General features: G+C 47.1%; 1 protein-coding gene across 2 annotated transcripts; it reads left to right on the forward strand.

Moving 5' to 3' along the window:
* Positions 1-328: 328 nt before the first annotated feature.
* Positions 329-16850, forward strand: LOC121189504 (TBC1 domain family member 12-like). 2 transcript variants are annotated; one of them, XM_041049675.1, is made up of 13 exons: positions 329-2107; positions 7390-7525; positions 10630-10754; positions 11283-11365; positions 11683-11800; positions 11894-12000; positions 12425-12508; positions 12803-12897; positions 13286-13357; positions 13770-13898; positions 14016-14125; positions 14215-14473; positions 14590-16850. In XM_041049675.1, the coding sequence occupies exons 1-13, from the start codon at positions 642-644 to the stop codon at positions 14659-14661; spliced, it is 2856 nt and encodes a 951-aa protein (XP_040905609.1). In that variant the 5' UTR covers positions 329-641; the 3' UTR covers positions 14662-16850. The 2 variants fall into 2 exon arrangements, with proteins under 2 accessions (XP_040905609.1, XP_040905611.1); XM_041049677.1 differs by lacking the exon at positions 329-2107 and adding an exon at positions 6017-6110.
* Positions 16851-17106: the final 256 nt, after the last annotated feature.

Genomic DNA, 17106 nt, shown 5'->3' on the forward strand with positions numbered 1-17106 from the left:
TAAATAAATAAAAAAGTATGTAGAAATAGTCTAAATAAAAGTAGAAATAAAAGTAGAAATAAAAATAAAAATAGAAATAGAATAATACAGCAAACGTCAAACATTCAAGAGAAGTAACACTGAGCAAAACCGTTTTAGGTCGCCGGGATTTTTAAGTAAAGGATCTTAATCTTCCATCTGTGCTGTTTGTTTCAGGGGGTCAGCGGGGTCAGGAAAGCGTGCTGCAGTTACACAAAGCGACCAGCAGGCGTCTCTGTAAATCCCCCGGCGAATCAAAACACGGCAAGCCGAAGGGGGAAGGGGGGGTGACGTCATTGTTGGGGTATTTTTCAAGATGGCGCTGGACTGTGGCCGGAATGCCGCCGCTGCAGCTGAACGTTGAGGGATTTAATTAATCTTCTGCCCCGCGGCGACGTCAACTCCGCAAGACGGAGGAAACAGTGTTGTTTTTCAGACGCAAGAAATGAAGACGCTACACCTGCCGAGCGTCAGGTAACGCTGGACAGCCCCTGGCTAAAATGGTAGCCCCTTCCTCCAAGAACAACAAAACCTGCTGCTGCGGAGCTCGGCCGACGGGGCAGGGGCGCTCGTTGCAGGATTTTACGCCCGCGGCCGAGGCCCGCTCGGCGGACTGAGTGGTCATGGAAAGGGAGAACAGAGGAGGGTCGTTTGCTTTCGACCTGAACGAGAACGAAGGCGGAGGAGAGGGGGGAGCTTACACCGCCCTCAAAGACCGCAGCATAGCGCTGCTAGCCGGTGTCAGCGGGGGTCAGGAAGCAGAGACGGGTCATATTTATGTGACCGGTAACGGGAGGAATGTAAACAGAGACGCCTCGGTGCTACCGCCCCCGCACAAGAGAGAGATAATGTTGGATCTGGTTGCGGCGGAGAAGTACCTCCCCGACCAGTTGACTGACAGGTGTGTGATTTCGGGGGTTCGTGGCGACCACAGTGGCCTGAACGGATTTACTGAGTCACTCGGTCAGGAGGAGCCGACGATGGTCGCGCTGGAAGGAGGCGAAGGAGGAGGAGGAGGAGGAGGGCTCGGCCTCGCAGGGACCACGACCGCTTCCTGTCCAGCTGTGCTCGGGGGTTGGGTTTCATCGGAGACTGGCCGACAGATGCGGCTGCATCCTGCGGGGGAGAGCGAAGGGAAAACCCCGGACGTGACTGGGGGAGAAGGGCTGACGGGCGGTGGCGCAGTCACCGGCTGTACGAGGACTTTTCTCCCCTGTGATCGGCTGCCATGCCCGGGGAAGCACCAGCGGAACTGCGCTTGCACCGCGGCGGCTCTCTCGTGTCCAGTCGTAAACATGCCCAACGGGGTTGTTGACAGCCCGGGGTGCGACGATCCCGACGGGGATCTCGCTTATTATAATCCGACGGGAGTGTTTTCCAGCCCGCTGCTGAGCCAGAGACTCGGTTCATGCGACGTGGACTGTGAGGAAGTGAAGGTAGCCAACGGTGGTTTACACATCGTGAGCACCGCCAGAGCAACATGTGACTGTCCCCATTCGGACTATTCCCCCGAAAACAACACAGACATTCATTTCGGCCCGGGGGCGAGGCAAGAAAACGGGGCCGGATCAGGTTTTTGTCTTAGGAGCCAAAGAGACTGCAGCGGGAGAATGGTCTTTCAGTGCCCCGGGGAGGATGCGCCATCTGCGGCTGAGCTCCCTCCCTCCCCCGTACCCTCCGCCACAGCCTCCTCCAAGGACTCCCCCACCCCGGGATCAAGTGCCAAACTCCCCTCGCCCTGCCTGTCAACCCTGTCCAACCTGAACGGCGACAGCCCGCTCTCAGAACCCAGCACCAGGGAGGATGAGGAGGATTTCAGTGACCTGAGTTTACCGGTCAGGCCGCAGAGTCTGAGGACTAACCCCAACCTCGCGGTGTCTCTCAGCTGTGATGCCACCCCGTTGTCCCCGGATGAGGATGGGGGCTTTTATTTTGGAGACGCGGGGTACGAGGAGGACTGTCGGAACGTTTTGGAAGCGGGTCGCAGGCAGAGCGCCCCGGACAAGCTCCCGGACCTGACCGACCACACGGACTGCTCGGACCTGAAGCTGATGCCAAAGAGGTTCGGCATCGCTGATTTCTTCACCAGGTAAAATGAAGCTCAGTGTCTGACACAGACACACACACAGACACACGCACACACACACACACACACACACACACACACACACACAGCCGGTCAGTGTGTCACACAGTAGTTTCTGCTCCTTTGTGCATCCATCTCCTTCAGCTGTGGATGTTAGGGAATCCCCATCAGCTTCATCACAACACTGATCAGCAGCCAATACACACATTATTAGATTTATAACGATGTTAACCAGAGAAGAACAGTTCGTCCAGCATCGAACCACACGCAGAGACACACAGAGACACACAGACGGCCACAGGTCCCTCCAGACACACTGGACTTTGACATGTTTTCTGGCAGGTGGGATTGCTTTGCCCCGTTGCAGTGTGTGCAGGCCGGCCTGCTGAAAGCCGTGGTCACAGCAGAGCTGATGGAGAAGTGTTGCTCGGCCGGAAATGATGAGGGCAGTTACAGCCTTTAGCTTCTGAAGCTAACTCTGTGTGCAGGATAACAACAGCATTCAACAAGTAGAAACCAATACAGGTTCAAGGGTTACTGTCAGGACTCACTGTCACTGCGCTCACTGCCACCAAGCAGCATCCTCCTCTGCTGCTTGTATTATTTCACCATAAGACAGAGCATAAACAGTCAGTACCCTGAGGACAGGTCAGGCCAGCCCTCTGTGAAACTGGCTGGACAGTGGAATAGAGCTACAGTCAGTTATTTTCTCAATTAACCGAAGAATCCCTGAAACATCAGAACACACTGATAAACGCCCATCATAGCATCCTGCAGCACAAGGTGACATCTTCAGGTGTCTTGTTTTATTCACCCAACCAACAATTCACTATCCGCTAATCTGCCAGTTGTTTTCTTCAATAATTAATGAACCATTTTGTTTATAAAACACCTGTTAAATTTTCACACCTTTCAAAACACTTCCTGAATAATTTTCTGTTGATAAACTCAGAGGTATTTCTGAGGTTGAACACAGGTGAACTGTGACCCGACACATTTTTGAATACGTCTGTTGAATTGGCCTCAGCAGCAGTGAATCACCTGGAGATCAAACAGGTAGACTTTCGTGCACAGTCTTGTTCTTGGCCCTCACCTCTAGCTGGTCGATGGTGTCCCGGGGTTGGCTGACTCTGAGTCTCGTATCCTCCTGCTTCACCTTGTTACCTCCTCACCTTGTTAAGTGAGGACCTGGCGTTTGTTCAGCAGCTCGGCAGCTTTTTCCAGACGTGACATTGATTTTATTTGGACATATTTGTGGGTTAACTCTCTGCCCGTGAATGAGCTCCTTGTTCGGTCAGTGTCGAGGTCTGATGGCGATACGTGAACCCCAGCGTAATGAGGACGGGTTGTTCAGATGGGCCATAGATCAGCAGCTTGTGGAGCAAAATAAGGGTTCAGGATGCGGATGGATATTTTGCCAGATGTCATTCACCTTACAACAGCAGAAAACAGTCAAAGGCAACAAATCACCGGAGAAGTATGAGCATTTTTTCTGTGTAAAGACTTAAAAGAACTAATCCGTTCTCAAAACTGTTGTTTTTCTTTTTGTTTTTTCTGCCCATCAATTCATCAATTAATCATCTAATTGTTTTGTCACAAGCACAGTGTGAACCTTCAGGTTAGCTGGTGGTTGAGGTGATGGTGAAAGTCCTCGGACGGAGATTCTTTGGGTTAATTCCATATTAAATATCAGTTTCTGTTATAATAGCGGGATTAAAGAAGGTGTTAGCCGCACGACTGGAGCATTTGACATATATCTGTCTCTTCATAGACTCTGGGGCCTATAGCTGTGTAAACAGTTGCATGTTAATCATGCCCCAGTTATGTGTGTGTGTGTGTGTGTGTGTGTGTGTGCAGTAAGTGATGGAGCCGAGCTCAGTGAGCACTGACTCGGTGCAGCCTCTTTCCTCGGGGCTTAGCCCAGATTCACTGCTCCCTCTGCTCTTCTGCTTTCTATTTCTGAATGTGATTCAACCATTGGGCCGATTCACCGCAGCGTTTACCCTCTGCACAGCTGCCGCGACACGGCAGAAGTGTTGTGACTGTCCGTTTGTCAGGTGTGAAATAGATTACAGATTCTCACTTCCTGAAAACTGGCTTTTTTTTAGAGATGTCATTATCACATCGTCTTTTTCACGCTGGGTTTGAACGACCACACGCGCTCCGACAAAAATATTCTAAACACGTTTTAATTTTTCTTTGTGTCAAACACGATGTGGCATTTACAGTATCTGATGTTACACAGCAAAGAAGGATGGATTTTTTTTTTTAAAAAACAAATAAAAAAAAATATTTCCTTTGACCAAACAATGGACAAACCTAAAACAAATCAGTATGTAAATAAATAATGTACAAATAACTATGAAAAAGAAAAAAAACACCTTATTAAATAAATAAAGAAACACATAGAAACTGCTGTTATACAAACCAAGGCTACGTGTTGATGCATACAGAGCTGTTTTAATGTTTGCAGCACCTTTACCTGCACCCTGGCAGCATTCCTGTACGAGGAAGTGAAACAGCCTAAAAAGAGGTAGAGCATTTTTTTCCTGAAAATATTCAAGAATTCAATAGAGACACGAGTTCAGAGCCAGGGGGTAGATTTATTTCTGTTTGGTTACTGAGGCAGTAAAATCCTGTCCGACTGGCAGGTGCAGGAATATTTCTGTTTGTTAAATCTCCGCCTGTGTCAGGCCTGGTTTCGGTTTGGACGCGGGCCTCAGCAGCTGGCTTGAACGTCACGGCGTCTCAGAGGAAATCCAGACAGGCGGAGAGGAAAAACTCCACGCTGGCTGTTTGGTTCACGGCTCTGAGGGCAGGACGCGGAGGCTCCAGTCCACACAGAACAAACACGAGCAGGAATGCTGCTGCTTTTAAAGGAACAACTGTCAGCCTGAAGCCAGTGCACAAAACCCAGCGTTCAAGTTTTTACTGCCAACACTTTGCTCCTGTAGCAGCAACAAATCTGATTTCATGGCAAACAGCTGAACTGTTACTGGAACAATTCACCCAGAAATTACAGTTACAGTGGTTTTTGGATTCATCCATCGGAGATCAGATGAGAGGAGACGTCGCTTTACTGATCCACAGGGGAACTTAGGTGTTAGAGCAGGGGTCAAAATGCTGTTCACCTCAGCAGGAAATTCTCTTTCCAGCTTTCATGACAGAAACCTGCTCAGCTTTGGCCCCGTAATTCGTTTTGTTAGTTTCCGTTAGCTTACGCCGGAATTAAATTAGCTCTGATCACCTCCGTGTTTAATTATTTACACACACACACACATCCTGTCCACTGCTCTTTGGGAATTAGGTTAGATCCCATCACACATACCAAACACACACACATCCATTAATTGCTTCCTTTGTGCTCTGCTGAGCCACACACAGCCACAGTGCGATGCCTTTTAAACGTGCAGCTACAGGTGTGTGTGCCGCTCAGGTGTGTGTGCAGCTACAGGTGTGTGTGCAGCTACAGGTGTGTGTGCCGCTCAGGTGTGTGACGCTGCCGGGAGAACGAGGCAGCTCCTGATCTGAGGGACAGTTTGATGCATCCGACATAAAACGAAGCGTCCTGTTTTATTTTTGTCCTGCGGGAGGATGAATACTGACAACCGAACCTGCTGCATGCGCCCGGCGTTGCAGCAGGGCAGATACATGTTTTTACTGTATTTGATCATTTCAGCTGCGTAAACTATACACACACACACACACACACACACACACACACACACAGTTACACCCTGCAGATGGTCGGACCAGACATAAAGTTCAGAGTATAACTTCCTCTTTTCTGTTTCTGCTGTGTTGCTTCACTTGTTGCGTTGCAACGTCAGTCTGGTTTCAGTTTTAGAACTTTAATCAGCTCGACTTGCTTCAGCATCGCCGTCGAGTTACAGCAGTCAGATAATTAGACGAGAGTAACTGATGAAGTTTGTCACGGCGACAGCTTTAAAGTTCATTCATCAGCAATTAGTCGATTAATAGATCAGCAGACAATTAATTGTCTTTGGTAAGTGATCAATAACTGAGATAATTGATTGTAAACTGAATATTCTGTGATTTTTGACATTTTGAACGTATCAATAATTGATCATGAAAATGATGCAGCCCTGTATCTGACATTGGACTGGACTCTCTCACACACACACACACACACACACACACACACACACACACACACACACACACACACACACACACACACACACACACAAGCACTTCAGAGTGAAGAAACTTGAGCCTGCAGAGAGCAGAATAATATTTGCTTGGCCGTCTGCTTGACCCACGTGTGTGTGTGTGTGTGTTTGTGTGTGTGTGTATTTGCACATGTTCTCCTTTGCAGCTCCACTTCCTTTTCATAATTCCCGCAGTTCCTCTCCCTTCTTCCCTCTTTCTCTTCCCACCAACAGACTCTTCCAGTGAAGCGAATGAAAACTGTCGACCTTTGCATCTTTTTTCTTCAGCATCGCTTCGAAATCTGCTGCAGCTGCACGATTGCGGTCAGAAAGATTGGGATTCATTTGCCCCGTTACGTCTTCGGTGTTTGTAACTGCATTTCTTCCTGCATTTGTTTGAGGAACTGAATTATTTCTCTGCAGTTTCAGATGGCGACAGCTTTCTGTTTCAGAGGCCACTTGGACACAGTTTATCAGGAACTTGAAAAATAAAGAACGGTTGTGCTCTGTGAACATCAGTGAAAATCTGTGGGTAGATCTTAAACTGCCGAAACAAATGAAACCACCTGATGTGGGTGAAAATTGGAATCTTTGTGTTTTGGACTGGTAATTTCTATTTGTCGCCTTCGGCTCTGGGAAGTTTCGAGGGCCTTATACATAAATAATAAATGTCAGTCAGTCTCTGTCAGCGATAAAAGCCCAGAAACAATGATGTGTTGTCACAGCTGCATTAACCAGTGGTGGGGCAGAGTTTCAGTCCTGCCCGCAGCATGTGGAAAGTTTCCTGGATGAAAGTTTTCCGCTCGTTGCCGTAGAAGAGACTCGTGTGGATTTTTGCTTTCATGTTTCGTTTCGTGGTTTCCTGTGTGGAGACGGTTTCCTGCTCGATCATATCATCAACACCAGAATTTCATTTGGACAAAAAGAGGGGATGTGCTGCACCTTATTTTGGACAGGACAATGCTCCGTATGAGTTTTATAATTAGATAGCTGTGTTTTTCATAGACATGTTGTTCAGTGGAGAAGGTATGAAAAAAAATCATCTATGTGTAAACATAAAAAGACGGAAGTTTCTCTTCTCTGCTTCATCCTTTCTTTCTGTCTCTCTTTCAGGAGCCTATTTTCTAGGAAGTCCAAAGAGCCCAAGGCACCGTCCCACAATGCAGCAGGGTGGCGACTGTTCAGCAAGACAGCAGCCAGAGAGGCCGATCCAGCTAAAGACCCTTCCTCCACACTGTCCCTGCCGCAGGTGAGAGATTCAGTCTTCCAGTTACAGCTGCTGAGTTTGTTTTCTGGTTTGTCTTCTGCTGTCGCTGAACCGTGTTAGAAAATATCTGCTTTGATTGACTGGAACTCCCAGGGTGCATTTCTGTGAGAGGCGTTCGGTCGTTCTTCACACTTCGCTTGTTGAGAAGAACTGAGGAGGTCATTCGAAGAAAAGGTTGAACAGGATGACAGTGCATCACCTGCCAGAGACGGCCCAGATAAAGATCCGTCAGGTCACACATGTCAGAGTAAATCATGTCAGAGAACATGCGGAGTGTGCAGAAGTTAAAGCCTGCAAACTCAGTGACGTGTCATCAACCCAGATGTTTGATTGATTGGCCTGATGTGCTGTTTGCCCCACAGGGTAACGCAGTCAGCCAGCGTCTGTGTACACACAACATGGTGGCCGAAACGAGACTGTAAAATGGATTTACTCTGTGTGTATGTCAGCGTGTGGTCGCTAGGCAACTTCCACACACTGCCTGCAGCTGAGGAGGCAGATGACTACACACACTCAGACACACACGCACACACACACACAGCTCTTACTCTCATGCCATGTAGAGCAGGTGGTGTCCTGAAAACACACACACTCACACACACACACACACACACACACTGCAGCAGCTTCCTTCTCTGGTTGAATTAAATTAGATGAGGTTTGATTTTCGCATCAGTCAAACAGTGAAAACTGTCAGGCAGCAGTTGCGTCACACACCGAGCAATCGTCTGTTTAATCATCCTCCAGTTTGGGCCTCGGCACGAACTCATCTCGCTGAAGTACCCGTGGGCAAGATGCCTGATGTCTACGATCCTTATCCCGGCTCAAGGGTGGCTACTGGTGTGACCTCTGACCTTCCTGTGCAGTGTGAAGGCAGAGGGCGCAGACTGAGAGCTGACACTGCCAGCAGCAAACCGTCTGACAGCCGCCGGCCTCTGCGCTCACTCCGCTCACATGATGGCAGCCAGAGTCAGATGACTCATCAGGAAAGGAGCCGGCCAGATGTGGTTTGGCTTCAGCTGGTTGACACGTCAGACACAAAACCGTGGAGGAGGAGGAGGAGGAGAGGGAGGAGGAGGAGGAGGAGGAGGAGGAGGAGGAGGGCAGTTTGTGCAGCAGTTAGCTCACCAGCTGAGATTACTGCCCCACTGAGGATCCTAGCTGTGGAAGTGATCTGCATCATCATCATTTGCGATCATTTCTGCAGTTTGCACACATTTCACATCTCAGTGTGACTGCAGATCCTGTCCTGAAAATAAAACACCCCGCTGCCAAAAGTATGTGGACACTCCTGGCAACATACCTTAGTTTTCGTGGGCTTTTGTTTTGGAGGAGGGAGGTGGTTACACCTGTGGTAAATCTATCGTAAATCAGTTTTTAATAAAGACGCCCAGGCTCCAATACAGACAGCTTGCTTGGATCCGTTAAGGTATTAGACGTAATAAGACGCAACCCAGAGACCGGCGACAATACAATGTGACCCTGAGAGGTGAAAGGCTTTAGGCTGCGGATGTTTTTCAGAGCTGGGTTTAGCCCACTCAGTCTGCAGCACACAGGGATGTTTTAAACAATAGTGTGCGTCTGACGCCGTGGCAGCAGCTTGGGTCAGGCCTTTTCCTGTTTCAGCATTCAGCATGTGCACAAAGCTCAGAGCCCTGACCTGAACCCCATCCAGCACCTCTGGGATGGACTGGAACTCTGACTGTGAGCCTGGCCTCATCATCCGGCTTCAGTGCTGGACCTCACTAATGCTGCGGAGTCTGAATGGACGTCTCTGCAGCAGGTTCAGCATCTGGAGGAAAGACTGAGACCAGAGCAGTGGAGTCTGTTGTAGCAGCAGATTCATGCATTTTGTTTTGGGATGCCATGTTCAGCTTGTGGTTTTGTTTCATCCGTTGGACAGGTGTGGTGGGAGGACACCTGCAGGTCTGGGGACAGCTGATGGGAAGCTCACTGAGTCTGAAAAAGTCTAATTTAATGTGGTGAACACTGCAGAAATTGGACTGAAACATGGGGACATGTCAGTCTAAGTCTAAGCTCCCTCGTCTTGTGCAGACTGTTCTGATGATTACAGGGAGGAAGGAACATCTTTCTCCTCAGTTTAAACATGAGACGTCTGAGGCAGTATAAGTCTTTACCTTCTGTCTGGAGTTTTAGAATGTAGACTGAACCATGAGCAGTAGTTAAATACTGTGTTTGTAGAACTTTCCGTGGTCACAGAGAACTTTATATTTTGGTTTACACTCGCACATTTGATGTGTCGTGACCCAGTTTCGTTGGTTTTCTTAGTTTTGATTGGTTTTTGGTTTTTATCGTTGAACAGCTGTGGATTTTCTGAGACTGTAAACGACACGGAGCGGCTTTCCTGGTCACTGGATCAGTCACATGATTCTGTACATGACTTTCACTTCGTAGTGAAACTGATTCCAGAGCAGCGCTGAGCGCTGTCTCCCTCTGCTGGTGATGCTCAGAAGTCACTTTATGAAAGGCTTGTTGTCTTGTTGACCCACAGCTGTCCTGTTCCTGTGAATGAACTGTTTATTGTGCAGGCTACACACACACACACACACACACACACACACACACACACACACACACACACACACACAGATTTATTCAGACTCAGCCAAACCTCAGTTTTTCCTCCAAGAAACCAACGTCTTCCCTCTGATGAACAATCGTTCTGTTTGTTTCTGTGTGTGTGTGTGTGTGTGTGTGTGTGTGTGTGTGTGTGTGTGTGTGTGGGCCTTTTGTGTAGCTGCGTGCAGGTTGCGGTTTGGTATAACATAAACATTTAATGACACAGATGCAGCGGTGTGAACATATTTTATAGCTAAATGTTATAAACAACGATGGAAGACAACAGGATATTTTGAAGAATCAAAGCAATTGAAATTTAAATGATTCTCACACCACCAGTCACTGATACTGGTCAGACTCCAGCAGAGTGTTGATGGTTCATTCAGAGATTTAAGGTCGATCTGTGATGGATGAGAAACTCGTCATTTTAGTGAAGACGTTTTGTAAACAGCTGAGACGGGTTCCATCCGTCTGAAACGCCTTCTTTCTTTATTCACTGTCCACAGGAGGAACAGGTGAAGGACTCAGGCATGTCCTCGTGTCCTCAGCGTTCCTCGGCTGCGGGGAGGAGGAAGAACCTGGAGTTTGAACCTCTTTCCACCACAGCTCTCATCCTGGAGGACCGGCCGGCGTGAGTACCAGTCAGACACACCTGAACCGACAACTAACATCAGCACATACACGTCACACGTCTTCCCCCTGTTAGCTGCAGGATGTTATTGCAGATTTTCAATGTCCCATCATGATCTGGTGTTTACATTAAAACAGGTTTATACACATAAGCTGCTCAAAAAAACTCGGATAAATAACAAACAATCAATTAAAGACCTATGTGGAAAATAAGCAGACAAAATAACGTATAATAAATAAATAAATATAAATAATAGAAAATATCCTGCTCAACATGTGTGCTATAGATTTAATATATTACAGATTTTAATTTAAGAGTCGTGATCCTCAGACAGGTTGTCAGTAGTCACCTAGCAACAGTGAGCAGCTGGTGAGAGATGCAGGATGAAGACTGAGACACGGAGAGAGAGAGAGAGAGAGAGAGAGAGAGAGAGAGAGAGAGAGAGAGAGAGTCACTGTGGCTGAACACCTGACAGGAGTGTCTCTGTCTGTCTGCCTGTCTGTCTGATTCTGTCTCTCTTCCCTTCAGGAACCTTCCTGCCAAATCTGAGGAGGAAACTCAGAGACACAAGCTGGAGTACGAGGAGATGGTGGCAGGAGCCAAGAGAAGAGGTACACACACACACACACACACACACACACACTCACACACATTTCCTGTCCACCCTCAGACAGTGCTTTGAAGTTCTGAGGCAGAGGATCAGCTGAAGTGTCCTCACTACAGTGGTTTCACACTGAAATCCTTAATAAGACAGTAACACAGCTCCCACCAAAGCCGAGGGCAGTTTAAACCGGTGGAAAGTTTTCCCATTTTGTCATGGAGCCATTGTTCTGCTTTGATTTGATTGGCTCAGGTTCAGACAGACATTCAGTGTCCACACCAGGGACGGATTTAGCTCATGTCCGTCTGTGTGTCCCTCTCTACTCAGAGCTGAAAGAAGCACAGAAGAAGAAGCGTCAGATGAAGGAGAGACACAGACAGGAGGACAGCATCTCCAACGCCATGGTCATCTGGAACAACGAGATCCTGCCACACTGGGACACCATGTACGTCTCCACAGCTGTGTGTGTGTGTGGTATACACTGTGTGTGTGTGCAGCATGTTTGTTTAGCTCATTGTATTTGTGTGTGTGTGTGTAGGAAGGGAACGAGGCGTGTCAGGGAGCTGTGGTGGCAGGGACTTCCTCCCAGTGTCAGAGGACGAGTGTGGAGCCTCGCCATCGGCAACGAGCTCAACATCACACCAGGTACAACCTGATGCACACACACACAGACTCCTTCATCACACACACACACACACACACACACACACACACACACACACACACACACACACTGTCCTGCTGCCCCAAATACTCACTACAGAACCAAATGTGGTTTAATCCGCCACAGAAAATAGTCCCCAACAAAGTCAGCATTTCCTCCAGTTTGCTTCATATAAACTACAGCGAGCAGCTGTTTTAGGAAAATGACTGAACCTGTTTCTAAGTGAAACTGTATTTGTGAGGCAGACACAGCTGCTGCGTCGGCTCTGCACTGTGTTGATCTCACTGTAAAATGCTGCTGTTTTTGTGCGTCTTGCAGAGTAAACAGTTGATCTGAATGACTCACTGGTCTTTTCTTCTCCAGTTAACAGATCCAGTCTTGATTTGTTTGTGTCTCTCTGTGCAGAGCTGTATGAGATCTTCCTGTCCAGGGCCAAAGAGAAGTGGAGGAGTTACAGTGAAACCAGCTCAGTGAACGACAGTGAGAGCGGTACGTCACAGCACAGCACCGCACCGCACAGTACAGCACCGCACCGCACAGTACAGCACCGCACCGCACAGTACAGCACTGCACCGCACCGCACCGCACAGTACAGCACCGCACAGTACAGCACCGCACCGCACAGTACAGCACCGGTCTGAACTCTGACCTCTGTTATAATGATTTGTAGGCAGAGATGTTCAGGTGTGAAGTGACAGTTCGCCACGAACGAAAACCTGAAAACATGAACATCTGAACTGAAATAACACGCTGAAGCTTTTCTCTTGTGTGTTTCTCCGTCAGATGGAGGGGCCTCTCTGGCTGACAGAGAGTCCAGTCTGGACCTCATCAAACTGGACATCTCCAGAACCTTCCCCTCCCTCTTCATCTTCCAGAAGGTAACAGATCTGTAACAGGTGCTGTGTTTGAGCTGTCTGCAGGAAGGAGTGTGTGTGCTCTTGTATTTCTGTCTCTGTGAGAGTATTGTGAGCCTGGGTTTAGGGTTTAGGGTTAGGATCAGGATCAGGATCAGGGCTGGGGTCAGGGCTGGGGTCAGACGTGTCCTTATGATGGTCAGGGTTATGGGCTGAGAAATGGACGTCTGTAGCTGTACGGCAGGTAATCGTCCCTCATCCCGTTCTTTCCTTTTCGTGTTCAGTTTGATCTCATCCATCTTTGCTCTTTTAACTTTCTTTGTATGAATCTGTGCTCCGTCCGTTGCTGTCTCCCCCTCTGTTCTTCCCCCCGTCTGTCTCTTATTAACCCTTTTCTCTGTCCTCTCTGCAGGGTGGTCCTTACCATGACCTCCTCCACAGTGTCCTGGGGGCTTACACCTGTTACAGACCTGACATTGGATATGTAAGTTTGCTTTTTCCCCACAGTGATGATAGTTGATCTTTAGTTAACAGACTGAACTGATTTAAACCTGTTAGTTTAAGTGCTGTGTGTTTTGTGCAGCAGGGTGTGAAATGGTTGTGTCTTCATGTGTAGGGCCGTTCATCCACACAAAACCATTTAAAAATACTGTGTTTTCAATTTACCAAAAGAAGCAAAAAGCATAAAGTCTAAAAATGGTGATTTCAATCAGCAGATTTGTCAGTAAATACAAGAATTTCCAGGACAGCTTTATTTATATTTCACCAAACCAAACGTTTTCTCTTCAGGTTCAGGACCAAACTATGTGACTGAATATGATCTTTTGGATTAAACAGATCATCCTAACACACACATCTGTAATGCTGATCTGGAGTCTGTCTTTGTGCTTTTCCAGGTTCAGGGCATGTCGTTCATCGCCGCCGTGCTGATCCTCAACCTGGAGGAAGCCGAAGCCTTCATCACCTTCGCCAACCTGCTCAATAAACCCTGTCAGATGGCCTTCTTCAGAGTCGACCACGAGCTGGTATTCATACACACACACACAATAACTCGCTCAGTTTATTCTGGGAAACCATCCTGCATCATATTTTCTGTCTTTACCTTTTACTCGCTCCTTCATCCTCTCTTCACTCTGGGTCAGATGCTGAAGTATTTCGCAGCCTTTGAGGTTTTCTTTGAGGAGAATCTGCCTCGTCTCTTCAGCCACTTCCAGACCAACAGCCTGACCCCTGACCTCTACCTGATCGACTGGTGAGTCATCGAAGACGCCGCCGTCTTTCCACCAACACCAGTGATGTTATTAGATGAACAATCATGTTTGTCCTGGCCTGTCTTTCCAGGATCTTCACTCTGTTCAGTAAGTCCCTCCCTCTGGACGTGGCATGTCGGGTGTGGGACGTCTTCTGTCGGGATGGGGAGGAGAGCTTGTTTCGGACGGGGCTGGGCATCCTGCGTCTCTATGAGGACGTCCTGCTGCAGATGGACTTCATCCACATCGCCCAGTTCCTCACCCGCCTGCCGGAGGACCTGCAGTCACACACGCTCTTCGCCGCCATGGCCAACACACACATGATCAGCAGGAACCGGCGCTGGGCTCAGGTCAGGACCACGCTCAGGGTTCAGAGCAGTGTTAGCTGAGAGCAACGATAATCATATGGTAACGTTGATCAATTTGATGATCGTTGATCAACAATTTATCCCCGGTTTTCTTTCAGGTGTTTTCTGCTTTGATGAAGGATGGAAATAAAGAGTCGGACAAAAACACCAGCCCGGCTTTGAGAAGTTAACACTTGCTAACTTCGACGCTAATGCCGCTAGCTGTGCAGGCCGAAGCTCGTACCAGCCATGAACGCCCGAGGTGGATGCTAGCTCGCCCCGTCAGCGCTGAGGCCAACATCCGAGGCCAACAACTGTGAGGCTTGAAGCTACGTAGCCTGAAGTTAAACTCTCACTCCGGCGGCTTAGCTACGAAGTTTGAAGCGAACACGAGCCGGGCATGAAGGCGGAAGCTGGTGTCAGAGGCTGAACGAGCTAAGAGCCGTTAGCCTGCGTTAGCCTCCAGGCTGGCGAAGGAAGAAGCGGCTCCGGCGTTCCCTGGAATCTGTGTTGGGACCAGAGCGGGAAAGTGGTTGGTCAGTTCTAAACTTCTACAGCCATTGTCAGTATTTCACCTGACAGGTGATGTTTTGAAGAAGCGACTGGTTGTTTTAGCTTCAGTGTCACTAATTTACCAGCCTGCTAAAGGTGGACAATTAAAACTGACTTTCAGATCATGTTACTTCCCCTGTTTTAGGCTGAGAGGGAAACTCAGTCCTGGCCAGTGTTTGGCTGGTGGTAATTCTGTCTCCATGCTGGGACATAAACACCACTAACAGAGTATTACGCCCTGTGTAATTCTCAAAGACTCAAATTCTAATTTTCGGTGCTAATAACGTTCTAAAGGCTTCAGAAACACTGCTCTGCCGGTGAATTATTAATGCAGGTCCTTGTGGCTTTGATTTCACACTAATATTCATTTGCTGCATTTTTAGCTTGAGCCAGTCTGGATCTAAAAATGATGGGAATCTAGCACTAGCATGGCTGATGCTAATACACTGGCTGGAGATGATTAATTAGCTTTTTAAAACCCTGAACATTGGAGGTTTGGGTGAGAACGAATCTTAAAGACAAAACACTTTGGACATTTTGTACAGTAGACTTTCTAATCATACGTCTCATCAGTGATCCTGATCAAGTACGAGCAAATGACTAAATACTTTGTGATTCTGATGTTTTTACGGGAAATGAATGATTCCATTGGGCTGAATAAGTTCTTTCATGTGTTAAATAATTTAAAATCTTATCATGCATATAAAAATCCAGCTGTTAAAGGGGATTTAAAGGCAGATAATTAGTGACGGTAGACTCACAGTCACCGACGGTCAAACGAAGACGCGTTTGTGCTGTAAATGTTGGAGTTTTCAGTCAGTGTTTGAAGGATCCAGATTTCCTCTCTGAGCACTTTAAAACCTCAGCACTGACGCTTCATCACAAACACCGAGCTGCAAAAGACTCGTAAAGCTGCAGAGCGAGTTCATTAACGGGGCATTAAGTGACTCATTGTTTCCTCTGTCGGTTGTTAGAGGGGATTAAACTAAACGACCGCGGTTGCTAATTAGAGTTTAGGCAGAACATCATCGAATACTGGAACAACAACAGTGGCTTCGCATCAGCTTTCACTAGTTTTGGCTTGAGAACGAAGCTTTTCAGTCTTTGTAGCAGAACTTTTATCGCTTTCCATCGTCTGTGGAAAAAGTAAAAAAAAGTTGAGTATTATTTACTTAATTGCCCCATGAGAGAATTTATACACTTGACTTTAGCAGCACGTACATGTCAACTTCAGATTCAGCATAAACGGAACATGACGACACTCGAGCGGGTGATTACAGTGTTTTTCCTGCTATACTTTCTGTTGTTGTTGTTGTTGTTTGTTGAGAGTCTGCTGTTAACCTGACGTTCCATCCTGAGATACGGACCTCACCCCTCACGCCATTTATTATATCGTGTCGACTGTTTGAGCTGAAAGAGCTGCTCAATTAATCAATTAGCTGATCGACAGGAAACTAATCAACAAGTGTTTTGATAATCAGTTGATGCTTTGAGTCATTTTTCCTCAAAAATGCCAAAGATTCTCTGATTCCAGCTTCTTAAATGTTTTACATTTTATTAATGAAACAGAGCTGTCGTTATTGATTAACCTGCTCGCTGTGTTCTCCAGCGTTTGTTCTAAAATGCGTCAGTTTCCCAGAGAACAGTGTTTTTTTTTTTTACTGGATCAGATCAAAATAATCTGCAGATGTTTTTGTAATCAAATGATTATTGAGTCAAAAAAAAATGAAGATGGTTGGACGATTGGTTTAGACGTTTGAAGCCACGGACGATATTTTTCTGTACTTTTCAGACATTATTCACTGACTAAAAGTAACAATACTGAAAATAATTGGCAGATTAATGGAAAATGAAAATAACCAACTAACCTAATGAACATTAGGTTTACTATCACAGGAGGCAGAAAAAAACAAATATTAACATTTGAGTGTTGTGGGTTGAAACTTTTTGGCCTTTTTGACAAAAAAAAACCCAAATTAAGTCTGGAAAAAGCTGCAGATTCATTTTTTTTAGAGCTGAAATAATTGAAACCAGTAGTCGAGGAAATAAAGGCAGATTAACAGATGATCAGACTGTTTAATTGT

This window comes from Toxotes jaculatrix, chromosome 11, assembly GCF_017976425.1.
Source record: "Toxotes jaculatrix isolate fToxJac2 chromosome 11, fToxJac2.pri, whole genome shotgun sequence".
Classification (NCBI taxonomy): Eukaryota; Metazoa; Chordata; class Actinopteri; family Toxotidae; genus Toxotes; species Toxotes jaculatrix.